At 35.8% G+C, this 15,140-nt stretch overlaps 1 protein-coding gene across 6 annotated transcripts in view; it reads right to left on the bottom strand.

The window, feature by feature from the left end:
• Positions 1–15,140, bottom strand: part of RIF1 (replication timing regulatory factor 1) — a 69,408-nt gene that overhangs the window by 51,059 nt on the left and 3,209 nt on the right. For 4 of the 6 annotated variants that reach the window (XM_042994433.1, XM_007078532.3, XM_042994435.1 and 1 more), the window contains exons 4-11: positions 14,034–14,130; positions 12,811–12,938; positions 12,623–12,717; positions 11,287–11,476; positions 9,416–9,508; positions 4,883–5,021; positions 2,242–2,393; positions 741–858 (exon numbers count right to left, since the gene is read on the bottom strand). In XM_042994433.1, coding sequence (XP_042850367.1) covers positions 741–858; positions 2,242–2,393; positions 4,883–5,021; positions 9,416–9,508; positions 11,287–11,476; positions 12,623–12,717; positions 12,811–12,938; positions 14,034–14,130 — 1,012 coding nt within the window. Of the gene's footprint in view, positions 1–740; positions 859–2,241; positions 2,394–4,882; positions 5,022–8,643; positions 8,797–9,415; positions 9,509–11,286; positions 11,477–12,622; positions 12,718–12,810; positions 12,939–14,033; positions 14,131–15,140 lie in introns of those variants that run through there. The other 2 variants (XM_042994436.1, XM_042994437.1) reach the window with 2 other exon arrangements.

Below are 15,140 nucleotides of genomic sequence, written 5' to 3'. Positions count from 1 at the left end.
AAGTAAATACTTTGTTTCTCAAATAAAAGTTGAGTTCTTGTTTAAAACCTGTTAAGAGTTCCTAATTAGTAGGTTAAGAACAAGATTACTGTCACTTACCAATTCTAATGTTTTATTACTTATTTTTTGAGAAAGAGAGCATGAGTGGGGAGGGGCAGAGAGAGAGGGAGACACACAGAATCTGAAGCAGGCTCCAGGCTGAGCGTCAGAGCCCAACTTGGGGCCTGAACTCACAAACCACAAGATCATAACCTGAGCCGAAGTTAGACGCTTAACTGACTGAGCCACCCAGGTGCCTCTGTCAGATACCACTTAAATGAAGATAATTATACTATGAAATATTAATATGCACACATTTCTAACACTTAAATATAAAAATCTGACTATAACAAAATAATATACAGCAAATCATTTTCTTTCAATACTATATATGCTAAGCCACTTTTTAAAAAACATCTGTTAAGATCTGTTGTTTTTAATAACTCTAAGGTTCTGGTTCTGAAACAAACTCAACAGTCATTTGTAATATATCTCACAGATACAGTAGAAAAACGTAGATCTTCAACTACAACAATGCAAGTACAACAGTAACACATAAGGAAAACAAGAGTATAGAATGGATTTTGTGATAAGGGAGCCAAAATTACAAAGTGCTTCACTTTATATGAATAACACTTAGCAAAGGTTTCATTTCAAGTCCTTTTTAAAAACAGAAGAAGAACCAAGTATGTCTACCTTACCTTTGTGTATAGGAGTCATGGGATTTAAACCGGGAGAAGTAGCTACACGAGATGAACTGCCTTGAGGCAAAGCATTAGAATCGATGCTTATTGTACTCTGAATCAGAGGCACGCACACCTATTGGGGTTAAAAACAAAAAGAAAGGGAAACTATCTCTAAACTACCTAATTATCCATAATTTTTTTAAAGTCTTGCATAATACAGTTAAATTTAAGAAGCAATCTAAATTCTTTTGATATGTTGAATCCTACTGGCTGTTTGGATGCACTGCCTAAATACTAAAATTGGAAAAGTAAACATTTTTATTACAACTATATTTGCCATGTGTAATACCTGTAAGTTTCATTACTAAATTCCAAATGGGAAATTATATCTGTAAATAATGCCTGAGTTTTAATGCTATTGGTAGAGACTCATTTTAAGCTTTTAAAAAATTCACCCTAAGAAAATATAAACTAAGACAACCTCAAGCTCATTTTCTAAGATCGTTCCAGTACCAATCAAATCTAGCCAATGCATAACTTCAACCAATGAATGTGTGGGACAACTGGGTAAGATAAGCCCACTAGGACCTCATAATGGTAGAATTTGGAAAAATTATGATCTCAAGTTACATATTACCATTAATGCCCAATTCTAATTAACTCATGCTATTAAGTTTAAAATCTTTAATACATTAATTAAAATTTTACAAACTTTCTAAAAATTCCAGTATATTACAAAACCCCAAGAATATACTATACTCACTGCTGTGCAATTGTGTATATAGACAAAAAGACTAAGACTACAGATTTAAAAGTAAAATGTACTCCAAAAACCCAGATAAAGAAATGAAAAAGATAAAAGAAATTATCAGAGCTATCCTTTTTTTTACTTATTGTACAAATATTCAGAAACCAAAGATGGGATTCATTGCAAAAATAAAGGAAGTATAAGTAAGATTAAATAAACTTTATGTCTAAATGCCAGCAAGGGCAGTTGGCAAGATGGTGCCAGCAGGGGGGTGGAGAAGCTGCTGCTGGGCCCCAGTGGGTCCACCATAGCGGCTGCCAGCATGACCTGACCAGCAAGGAGGAAGAGGGCCAAAGCCTATGGTCCTCAGATTAGATAGAGAATTTGTTACCATTTTGTAGCCTAGAAAGTTACAAAAAAATAAGAACTGATCCAACTTTTATCAACCAAGTGTAGCACTTGATTTCTATTTCAGTAATGTTGATTTTATTCTCAATTACGTTCTAAATGTTACAGAATTTCCTTTCAAAAATCTTTCAGAATGACTTTAGATATTTGAGTGTTTGCTGGTTGAGAAAGCTTCAGAGGCTCCATTTCACACAACTGGAGAATCTTTTGAGGGAAATAAAAAATTCTGTGTTAGGAAGAAAAGATTTTTTATATATTGTGATCTGCTAACACAGCAAATGTAATACTGAAAGAATAGACTGTTAAGAATTTAAGAACACGTTAAAAAATTCCAATCATTAGAGCCAAAACTTATATTACCTGTTCAAAATTAGCAGGAAGATGAGGTCCAAGTCTCATTAGTAAATACCACCAGACTTCTAGTTTTGTTAGTGCTAGAGTTTCTGTTCTCACATGGATGGAACTCAAAGGCTGCATTAACAACTTCAGTCTTTTCGCACTGCATAATATTTCTTAAAAGAAAATAAGCACATGGGCAAAAACATGTAAGAAGTTAAGATAAATTTTGTGGTTTTGCTAAAAACTAAATTTTAAAACTAAGTATGTAAGTCTCCTTTTATCATCGCAAGAGAATAGATTAAAAATAATTTTTTTTTAGGGGCATCTGGGTGGCTCAGTCGGTTAAGCGTCCAACTTTGGCTCAGGCCATAGTCTCACAGTTCATGTGCTCGAGCCCCGTGTCGGGTTCTGTGCTGACAGCTCAGAGCCTGGAGCTCACACGTTCCCTCTCTCTCTCTCAAAAATAAACATTAAAAAAAATTATTTTGGGAGGCACCTGGTGGCTCAGTCAGTTAAGCGTCCCACTCCGGCTCAGGTCATGATCTAATGTTTCTTGACTTTGAGCCCCGCCTCAGGCTCTATATGCTGACAGCTCAGAGCCTGGATCCTGCTTCAGATTCTGTGTCTCCCTCTCTCTCTCTGCCCCTCCCCTGCTTGTGCTTTCTCTCTTAAAAATAAAAAATACTTTATAAAAAAATTTTTTAAACCACCAACTGTTCTTGTTACACCTCAAATTTTCACTTTGACAAACTCCAATACAACTAGATTGTACTTAAGATGGCCATAAATAAATAAATAGAATAAATAATGTTTATTAGATACTGTGTGTGCACCAGGGACAATTTTCCCAAGAGACATTTGGCAACATATATGGCATCTCTGGCTGTTAGACCGGAGAGGGAGGAGGTACAGAGAATGCTGTTGGCATCTAGAATGCACCCAGGGATACTGCTAAACTTCTTTCAACACATGGGATAGTCCTCCACAACAAACCATCCAGCCTAATATTCCATGTGAGTGTAACAACTGGGGATACATAAAAAGACCTCTGTGCTCAAGTAAGTTATCAAAAAGACTTAATAGGGATTTTGAAACATCTGTCCAGCTGTGTTATTTGATGAAATGGCATTAATATTTCTGACAGTTACTTTGCCATTTAGGTTGCACAATTAACATTTCTATAAAGAAAATAAAGTCAAACCACTGTGCAAACAAATACTCTAATCCTTTTTGAACTCCTACTGTACTTATGAGAAGAGTGCTACAATAATATCCCTACAGCAGAAATTGACAGTTACCATATTTTTAGTTACCTCTTTCACTCAGGACAGTGATGGATACCCAATATTTTATTCCTTTACTCAGTCTCCCATTTAGCCATTCTACCCAATGAGATTTAAAGGGAAGTGTATGTAGAATTTCTGGAAAGCTCTAGAGATAGATGGCTCAGCTGGGAAGAAATTCATTTTTGCTCTTCTGCCTTCTCCCTTTCCTGTAGTCTATAATTAAGGCATACTGAGGATAACAGAAGAGAAAGGCAGGCAGCTGATTCCTTAAGACTTCTTGGATCCATAATACCAGGGCCAGACTTTTTAACTCTGGACTTATTTCAAATGAGATAGCGTTTTATTTACCTTCTTTAAATTATGTCTATTTTATGCTTTAACACTCAACTTTTACACAAGTCCAATAGGTTTAGTCCAGAACGTTAACTTGCATTACCGGTTCATAAACAAAAAGGTAACATTTACAATTTGTGCCTGGCAATGTACTTTTACCAACATTTTCAATGAAATTATAGGTAATAAAAATAATCACTTTATAAAACACACTAAGGAAAAAGGGATTAATGATCTTCACCAGAGAAAAATATAACATGAAATCAACATTACTTAGCAGATCTTATAAACATCCAATATTGTTTGTATCTAAGGTAAGTGGGTACTCACACTGATCTACTTTTGGGCTACATACTTTCTCAAATTTACAGTTGACCCATCAACAATATAGGTTTGAATTGCATTGGTCCACTTATACAGATTTTTTTTTTACAGTATAGTACTGTAAAGATATTTCCTCTTAATGATCTTAACGTTTCTTTTTTCTAGCTTACTTTATCCTAAGACCAGAGTTTACAATACATAAACAAAATACAGGTTAATCAACTATTTATGTTATTGGTAAGGCTTCTGGTCAACAGTGGGCTACTTGTAGTTAAATGTGGGGGGAGTCAAAAGTCATATACAGGCTTTCAACTGTGGTGGGGTGTTGGTGCCCCTAACTCTCACACTGTTCAAGGGTCAACTATATATCAAACACCTCCGCTAGGCAACAGGAAGACAAAGTAAATCAAAAGGAGTCAATTCTACACATTAGTAGCAATGACCCACTATTAGGTACTGTTCCAAAGGTCCTGAAAAAGTTCATCAGTCACTGATACTTTTGTTCCATAGCAATCATAATTTTTTAGCTGTAAATTTCAAAAATGCCTATCCTTTTAAATTCTATTTTTAGCTACAAGTTTATTCTCTTAAAATAAAAAAAAAATATTTAACAGGTTATTTCAATATAAAGCCCAAAAGATCAGAAAAGCTTTGTTCTTTTCATCTTGCTTGAGTGAAACCCATAGAAAAATAAAAAATTTTAAATAAGACTTACTTACCTGGATTCAAAGCAAAATTATCTATTAAACTCTTCCAGGCAATAAATGCTATTTTTTTAATCATGGGTGCTCCACTACGAAATCCTAGTTCTTCCAGCTGTAATAGAGAATTAATGAAACTCCCACTTCGATGCAAGGTCTAAAAATGAAAAATCATTAGAAAGTTATTTACCTGACTAAAACAATATACAGGCACTATTATTAACCTAATTCATTCAGTGTTAGCTATGTAAAGTCTTAAAAACTTAAGTTTAAAATGTACTGATTTTTATACGTACACTCAAAACTCAAGATCACAAAATATAAGGCTCCATAAAGTACATAATGCATAACACAGAACATTTCTAAGACATTAGAGAAAATGAGGAAGGTTTAAGAAAAATCTCAAATTTTACCAACATAATGGTATCCGTAAGAAAATCAGTAATTAAAAAAAGTAAGAAATGTTGAACCCTGAAACTAATAGTTTTTTAAAATATACTCAAAAAGACAAAACGTTAAGGGAAAAATGGACAGATGACAAGTAAATTATGAATAACAAGGAAAAATATGTTAAAAATGAAACCACAATCTCAACCAGCTGTAAATCACATCCAAACTGAACAGAATATAAATAACAAAAAATAACTTGCTTAGAGAATCCATAAGTAAAAGCTAGTAGAGCTAATAAATTCAGTATACAAGATCAACACACAAAAATCAGCTGTGTTTCTACACAACAGCAATGAACAATCTGAAAAGGAAATCAGGTATTTCCATTTACAATAGCATCTAAAAGAATTAAAACTTAGAAATAAATCTAACCAAGGAGGTGAAAGACTCGTACACTAAAACCTATCAAGTATTGCCGAAAAACATTTAAAAAGACCTAAATAAATGGAAAACCATCCCATGTTCATGTATAGAAAGATTTTTTAATACCATTAAAATGTCAATTATTACACAGGGCAATCTACAGATTCAACACAATACAAAAATAAACTCAAAAGGAATCAACTATAAAAAGTTATGAGAACTATAAAAATCCTACAAAAATGCACAGGGAAAAAGATTCATGGCACTGGAATTGGCAACAATTTCATGTCTATGACACCAAAAGCACAGGCAATTAAAGAAAATCTAATTTTTATGGGACTTCAAAACTAAAAACTCCTGGGCACCTGGGTGGCTCAGTCGGTTTAGCATTCAACTCTTGGATTTAGCCTGTCATGCATGATCTCACAGTTCGTGAGTTCAAGCCCCACATCTTGGGATACCCTCTCTCACTCTCTCTGCCTTTCTCCTTGCTCATTCACTTTCTCTCTCTCTCAAAATAAACTTAAAAACTAAAAACTCCTGTGCACCAAAGGATATTATCAACTGAAAAGATATTTGAAAAAAATATTTGAAAAATATTTGAAAATCCCATACATATAAGGGTTAACATCCAAAATAAAGAACTCCTCCTACAACTCAACAACAAAAATGAACCACCCAAATAAAAAGTGGGCAGGGCTGCCTGAGTGGCTCAGTCGGTTAAACATTCAAGTCTGGATTTCAGATCAGGCCATGCATGATCTCACGGTGGGGCTCTAGGATCAAGCCCCACATCGGGCTCTGTGCTGGGCATAGAGGGTGCTGAAGATTCTCTCTCTCTCTCTCTCTCTCTCTCTCTTTCTCTCTCTCTCTCTCTCTCTCTCCCTTTCCCCCAACAACTCCCCGGTGCTCTTGCTCTCTATAAAAACAAAAACCCACCAGCCACAAAACAACTTATTGAGTTACACTATAACTACTATGGATATCACTTGGATTACCATGAGAAAAACCAAAAGGAAAGCTCTAGAATGTTCAAACTGGTGTGAAAGCTAAGCACTACCATAAACAGCACCATGCTAAAAAAAAAAATACAAATAAAAACTACGATTAAGAAAACGTATTAAAGGGAAACACCAAACTTAAGAGTGACTAAAAGATTCACAGGGAATAGTACCTGCTATCTACTGGACACAGTGGGACAGCCCTGAGCTAAAGTACTTTCAAATATGATTAAAACCAGAAAGGGGAAGCAGGAAAATGGGAAGGCCCTCTGCCCAAGGTTAATGCCCAGGAAGAAAGAAATTCTAAGTTATTCAAACAGGAAAGGGAAAGAAGAGGTTGGTTGCTGTAACTAGTCTGCTCCACTGGAAATGGCTTTATACAAAAATCACCTAAATGTGAAAAATTCATTAGGCCAATAGACTTATGTTTCAAGAAGGCCGACATAATACAGCTCAGCCTGAAAGTCACCTTTTACCTCATCATATGGTATAAAGAAAAACCCTTTATCCCCACTATATACAACTTTGGGTATTACTACCAAAGGTATTGTCATGGACAAAGATGTAAGCAAGCTGGGTCCTGTGACACAACAAACACGTAAGGTTATTCTGGAGAAATATGCCCAAGTTACTAGCAATCCTGAAAATGATGGATGCAGAGATGCGGTCTTACTGGCTTGACAGCAGTTACATACAAGTAACTCTTTACAATTACTGAAGACTGCACACCAATCAGGAAAACCCACCATTACTATGATTATTTCTTGTATGTTTGCAATCACCGAGAGAACTATTTACTGTATTGTCAAAAACATGAAAATGGCCCAGTTTTATAAAACAAAATGTTCTGGAATGGCTATCATATCAAAAAACAAAAACAAAAACAAAAACAAAAAAACAAGTTTGGCAAGGATGTGGGAAAATTGGAGCCCTGGTGTATTACTGGTAGGAATGTAAAATAGTGCAGCCACTGTGGAAAACAGTTTGGAACCAGCAATTCCACTCTTACACATATATCCAAGAGAACAAAAAGTAGAGAATACAAAAGATATTTGTACACCAAAGTTCACAGCAATTATTCACAATAGCTGAAAAGTAGAAACAACTCAAATATCTGTCAACAAATGAGTAAACAGAGTTATACACCATGAAATATTCAGTTGTAAGAATGAAATTTAGTTAATTCCTACAACATGAATAAAACTTGAAAAAATGATGTCTAGCATAAACCATAAATAGAAAGACAAATAGTGCATGATTCCATTTATGTGGGATGCCTAGAATTAGCAAATCCATAGACAGCAAGTAGAACAGCAGTTACCAGAGGCTGGGGCTAGGAGACCAAAGAAGTTCTTGCTTAACATATATAAAATTGTTGGAGAATATAAAGTTTTGGGTATAGATAATAGTGACGTTTACAAAACTTATGTATATGTTTAATGACAATGAAATGTACGTAGGACAGTTACGATAAATAGGTTCATTTATCACAGCAAAGAAAAACACCTCCCCTCTCCTTAAAAAAAAACCTGGCGGGGCGCCTGGGTGGCTCAGTCGGTTAAGCGGCCGACTTCGGCTCAGGTCATGATCTCACGGTCCGTGAGTTCGAGCCCCGCGCCGGGCTCTGTGCTGACAGCTCAGAGCCTGGAGCCTGTTTCAGATTCTGTGTCTCCCTCTCTCTGACCCTCCCCCGTTCATGCTCTGTCTCTCTGTCTCAAAAATAAATAAACGTTAAAAAAAAAAAAAAAAAAACTTAAAAAAAAAAAAAACCTGGCTTAAAGAAGACAGAACATGTGGTTGATCCTCATTATTCATCAAAATTAAGTTCTATAAAGTCCACTGCAAACACTGTGTTAGCAAGTACTGAGCCCTTGCTCCTAGGGAAGATGCAGGTTAGGTTCCTATGAGAACCTTTTCTGTCAACCAATCGACATCAATATTATATTTATTTCTGTTTAAAGATACCGTATGTATTGTTGATTCACAAACAATGAACTCACAGCCAACAGCACTGTAACTCATGCCTGAACAGAGCTTATCTAATACGTGTAATTTCTGAGGCGCCTGGGTGGCTCTGTTGGTTAAGCGTCCAACTTCATCTCAGGTCATGATCTTGTGGCCGGTGGGTTCAAGCCCCGCGTTGGGCTTTGTGCTGACAGCTCAGAGCCTGGAGCCTGCTTCACATTCTGCGTCTCCCTCTCTGTCTGTCCCTTCCCCGCTCATGCGTGCGCTCGCTCTCTCTCTCTCTCTCTCTCTCTCTCTCAAAAATAAATACAAACATTAAAGAAAATTTTAAAAAATAATACATATAATTTCTCCCCAGGGCACATCACATAATCTTCCTGTGCTTAAGAATCATGGACAACACTTTGGCACTAAGCCTGAGGGTCATTTAAAACTAAATTCACCAAGAAAAAGTACAAAACGTGGAAAATATGTCACCAAGCGGATTATGAAAAGGACACCTGTTTACAAATGAATACTGAGAGCTCAAATAAAAAGGCAGAGCATAACGTTGCTCTACCTCAGCTGGGAACCTGCACGCTGGGGTGGATCTCTTTTGCCATTTTGCAGATTTGCAATTGACTGGAAAAGCAAAAGTATTTACAGTGGGTTTGCAAACAAATTTTATTAAGCAGCTGAATTTACATCTATAGGATCAGCTCCACTATATAAAGTTAAGAGACGAAAGAAACTCATGTATAAACTATGAAATATTCATGATCTGTGGACTTACCTTCCCAAGAAGTTTGACAAACAAAGGCCACAATTTTAACACATAAGTCTCATTCTTACTCATAAATAGCTTTTGGAGTTCTGAAAGTAATTTCTGCAAACAAATGCAAAAATATTTACCAAAAGACTCTCGGGAAAACAAAATATGCAGTATCAGACTATCTTAGTTGAATAGCTTTTCCCAATATTTTATTAGAAAATTTCCAAGTATATAGCAAAGCTGAAAGTTTTACATTGAATTTCCAAATATAAATACACACCATTAACATCTTACTATAACTGTCTTATCACAAATCTGGCCATTCCTCCATCTATCAGTTGAGCTTAATTTTCTTCTACCAATATACGTTTCCCAGAAAACCAGCATGTATACCATAAGAGTTCAAATGATAACATTTTAACTTAAAAATACATTAACAGCTTCATGGGTAGCAGACACCTGAGAACATTTAAGTTCAAATTTATGAAGAATTTTATATATACTCTTGGAAAATAAATTTATCAAAATAAAAAAACTTGCAAAGACATTGGAGCTACTTTAGTAGTCTCCAAACATTACCATAAGGCCTCTCGAATTTTAAAAAATAAACAAAATCCCAGGTTTAAAAATCTGGAAGGCTCCCTCACTACACCTGGATTACTGAAGTTACCTCTGAAGTACCTTCCCTTCTTCTACTCAACTCCTCTAGAGTCTATTCTCAACACAGGCACAGCAATCCCTTTAAAGCCCAAGTCAGTACATATAACACTCAATACTCAAAACCTTCAAATACAGTTTTCAATAAAAGAAAGTGAAAAATTCCTTACAATATCCCCCAAGGTCCTATGTGATTTGGCCCTCTGTTCCTCTGACATCATCTCCTATCCTCTCACCCTCATTCACTCTATCATATTGCCCTTGCCAGTGTTCACTGAACACCGACTAACACACAACCATCAGAACAGGGCCCTTTGCTCTCAGCTTCTCCTGCCTGGAATTAACTGACTCCATATTATCCAAGTAGCTAATTCTTGTACCACTTTCAAATCACTGCTCAAATATCCTATTCTTTTTCCTTCCCTGACTGCCACACCCTTCCTCTACAATGGCACTCTTCATCTAGTCTGTTTTCCATCATGTTCTTCACTGAATATACTGTATTCTTTACTGCCTCTCCCACTAGACAATAAGCTCCACAAGTTCCTTTTGTTCTTTGCTATATTCAGTGTCTAAAACAATGCCTGGCATATACAGATGCTAAATAAATATTTGTTACAAGAAATAAAGATAGAAAAGCTTATTAGGAAAAGTTATTAGTAAACAATATATTATATGCACTTATGTGCTTTAAATTTATACCTACTGAGATTGTGTAAAACAATCCAAATAGCACTCAAATTAATGTTCTCCCTTTTCCAGAAATGCAATCCCTTTCGGGGCGCCTCGGTGGCTCAGTTGGTTGAGTGTCCCAACTTCGGCTCAGGTCATGACCTCACATTTTGGGAGTTCAAGCCCCGCGTAGGGCTCGGTACTGACAGCCTGGAGCCTGCTTCTGATTCTGTATGTATCTCTCTCTCTCTCTGCCCCTCCCCTGCTCATGCTCTGTCTCTCTTGCTCTCAAAAATAAATAAACATTAAAAAAAAAAGAAATGCAATCCCTTTCAATCACTATTCATTGGTGATGAAGTAAAATGCCTAGATCCTACAAACACTGAATAGACACTCCTTCCTTAATCTAGGAGCAGTGTGCCTACACTACCTTAAGCAATTACTTATGTTTTATTCGAAGAGGAACTTCCTATATCATAATGAAATGATACCACTATGAGCTCTAAGCTTGGGCCAGAAATTTACAATTCAGTATCCAAAAAAATCCTTAAAGTAATACTTACAGTAGTCATAAGCTGCTCTGTGATAGATGCTATTTCTTGTTGTTTTTGAAGCAACAACGGCATTCCCATCTCTAAAGCAGTTGCTCCTCTCAAATGTACCTTTTGGGCAGAATGAACCACTAAAGGTATGACCAGTTTTGCCCACCTAATTGACTCTTCTCCCATTTGAACTGGGGCTTGTTCAATTAGCCTATAATAAAAAAGTCAACGAATAAATTAGCTTGACCTCACCTTTTATGTCTAAACTACTAGGAAAATAAGTAGCACAAAGAAATATACCTAGTACGGTCCATTTGTTTCAGAATATGTACATATACGCATACACACACACAGATCGAACTTTTACTTGCTAATTTGTAGATTTCCATATTACTTTTTTTTAATGGTTATTTATTCGGAGAGAGAGCACACACACGCAAGCGGGTGAGGGGCAGAGAGAAAGAGGGAGAGAGAATCCCAAGCAGGTGCCGCACCGTCAGTGCAGAGCCCAACTCGAGGCTCAATCTCAAAAACTGTGAGATCGTGACCTGAGCCAAAAATCAAGAGCCGGACACTTAACTGAGCCACCCAGGCATCCCTAGTATCAATGTTTTTATACAATTGAATTTAACATTCTTTTAGAAGATAGCCAGAGAATGGTAACATGTGAGCATCACTCAGGGCATCAGAACACTAAGTAGAGTTAAGGCAAATAGCTCAATTAAAGAAAACTTTAAAGAATGGAAAAACGACATAAGACAAATCACAGCAAGAAAGTCTTTGTGCTGTTAGTATGTCCTTTAAAGCACAGGGATGGATAGGAAGTTAGGGGATTTTCCTGTTCTCCCATTTGCTGCTAGTCACTGTTATTGCCTTCTGACATATCCCCTAAGTCTACTTGAAAGCCTATTATTCTTTAAATTCTTGCAAAAGCTTTAATGGAAATAATTTTTAAAATCAGAACTCTGTTACCAGCATCAGCACAACCAAGACTTTTTCTTTATTTTTATGTACACTCTCTCCCCAACATGGGGCTCAAACACATGACCCCAAGATCAAGAGTCGCATACGTTACCAAATGAACCAGCCAGGCACCCCAACCAAGACTTTATTTTTATGACTCAGTAAAAATAAACAAGGAAACCTACTAATTTAAACTCATCTAATTCCTTCTTTTTCCTGTTATCTTTTCTCCTTGAGACTTTTAGAAGACATTTTCGTTCTTTAAATGTCTAACTCAAAAAAAAAAAAAAAAAAAAAAAAAAAAAAAAATGTCTAACTCAAGTTCCCAAAGTCCACTCTTTGAAGTGAATTCTAAATGTACTGCAATTATTCTTCCAAAGCAGCAAACTCATACCTTATGATGACATTTAATGCTTCATAATCAACAACAGCAGAATGCAGCTCTCCTCTATTAAATACTATTTCTAATGAATCAATTATAGTGGATACCTAAAAGACAGAACCAAATAAATACAAATCAAGTAAACCTGAATTTTTTAAGTAGTGCGTAGTTACGAAAACTTATATAAAAACCATACTCACTACTTTGCCAATGATTTCAGTGGAAAACGTCTGCTTGGATATCACCCAAAGTGCCCTAGTACGTACATTTTTGTCTGAGCTCTTAACACTATCATTCAATTTTAAAAGCAGTTCTTCAATATCTGTGTCTGAAAAACAAGCAGCTTTAATTATGTAAAACAGTTTATATCCTTTAAAATCTCAAATATAGAAATAGAGCAAAACATACTCTACATTGTCAAAAAATTAAATGCATATCCAGAGATTAGGATCAGTGAACCAATGTTGGTATCAAACTTCTTCCCAAAACACAAAACTTTATCAGAGAAAACAAACAGATTTAATTATGTGCAACTGAAAAAACTGTATAGGCATCATTAATAGCCTTGAACATATAAGACAAATTTTGGCAAGATGTTATAAATCCTATACCTCTGCTCTAAAATGAACAACTTCTACTTTAGATTGGGAACATTTCCACATATAAAAAAGAATGGGCAGAAACTTTATACCTTCAGAAAGAAAGATGGTAATAACTTTAAGGAATCCTTATTCCCTATCCTGATTTCTCCCTCTGTAAACTTCACCTCCAAGGTTTGCATTAAAATGGCAAACTACAGGGGAGCCTGGGTGGCTCAGTGGGTTGAGAGTCAGACTCTCAGTTTCAGCTCAGGATCTCATGGTTTGTGGGTTTGAACCCCCCCCCCCCAATCAGGCTCCACGCTGTGAGCACAGAGCCTGCTTGGGACTCTTTCTTCCTCTTTCTGCCCCTCTCTTGTTCTCTCAAATAAATTAAAAAAATAAAATAAAATGGCAAACTACAAAAGAATAATTAAGATTACTTGAAAACTTAGCTACTTTTGGTTCCAAATTACCCCAATACCACTACGTGAAAGATTTTCAATTCAGCATGTTCCTTAGTGCATATGCTTGTTTTATACTACAATAAATGACCATCTAAATTACTAACTTCTAAAGCAGATACGCTTTATACAGGAAAAGGTTCAATTTTCACTGCAATCATTTTTAAAATAGACTTATGCTCTTTTTAGAGCAAATTTTATGGTATCAGAGTTAAAGCTACATCTAGAAAAAAGATCTTCTAACGATGACAAAACATTATTTCTTTGTCAAAAGCAAATCCTAGACTACAAATCACAAAACTAATAGAAAAGTAACAGTACTTTTAATATACCAAACTATATTTATAAACTCTAAAAAATATTAAGTCATAATAAATTTACCTGATAATCCTGAGGTAATTTTGGGATTATACAAACAAAACCCCAAGGCCTGTAGAGCAGCACTACTGAGGTCTGAGTTTTGACTGGAAATGTGAATCTGTAAAAACAAAAAGCACATTTATTACAAACAATTACAACCGTAAAAAAATTCTTAAGGCACAAAAGTGGACCAGAAAACAAAATTATTTTAGCCTAATCAATCAAATGTTTGAGTAGATAAAAAAGGAATAAAATCAGGAGTCATGTACATAGCTTGGCCAAAAAAGGAAGAATGGCACTAGATACAGACCACCTAAAAAAAAGTGTTCTCTTAAAAGATAAAGAATGTCTCCAACTCCACACACCTGAAGGCAATACAAAAAGACAACAAATGGAAAATGCTGAAGACACCTCCACAAAAGATAGGCAAAAGACTCAAAGACAAAAGCTGACATTCTAGCTTTAGAGTGGAGTGACACCTCTAAGACAGGGAGGAATTGGAATGTAACATTTACTGAGAATCTAAAGTGATAGAAGCTTTAAGCATTATCTGAATCTTTTAAAAGAAATCCCTACTTTGCAGATTGGAAAATTTGAATGTCCATCTGGAATTCAAAGCCCAATTCATATTATGTATGTGAAAGCTGTAAAATCCCAAACCTGTCAAAGGTAATCTTGCTATATTCCCCAACCCTACAATTATTTGTAACCCTGTGTTTTTCTTGGTACCATTTCCTATTCCAAAGTGATTTATCTTCAAATCCTCCCACTGCTCTGAATCAGATATCCAAGGAATTCTCAGCTATTTGCTGCTCTTGAGCAGGAAAAATAGTCAAGTATATGAACAGACACTTCCTTGGGACACCTCTTTTATAATTAATCAAACAAAACAATAAAAAAGACCAAACTCTGGAGCATATAACAGAACAACCAGTTCAAAGAACCACAAAAAGACAGTCTTAAACACCTATGACTTTGAGAGCTACTGCTGTATCTCCAGGAGAGTATCTATGATCAACTTTTATTAAATATATATTGCCTGAAAGTATTCCTTAACAGTGTTGTCTTCAAGAATGCTTGGGGGGGGGGGGACACCTGGGTGGTTCAGTGGGTTAAGTCTCTGACTTC

This window comes from Panthera tigris, chromosome C1 (genome assembly GCF_018350195.1).
Source record: "Panthera tigris isolate Pti1 chromosome C1, P.tigris_Pti1_mat1.1, whole genome shotgun sequence".
In the NCBI taxonomy this organism is placed as follows: Eukaryota; Metazoa; Chordata; class Mammalia; order Carnivora; family Felidae; genus Panthera; species Panthera tigris.
The sequence above is the reverse complement of the archived record's forward strand: the minus strand, read 5'-3'. Positions and strand labels throughout refer to the sequence as shown.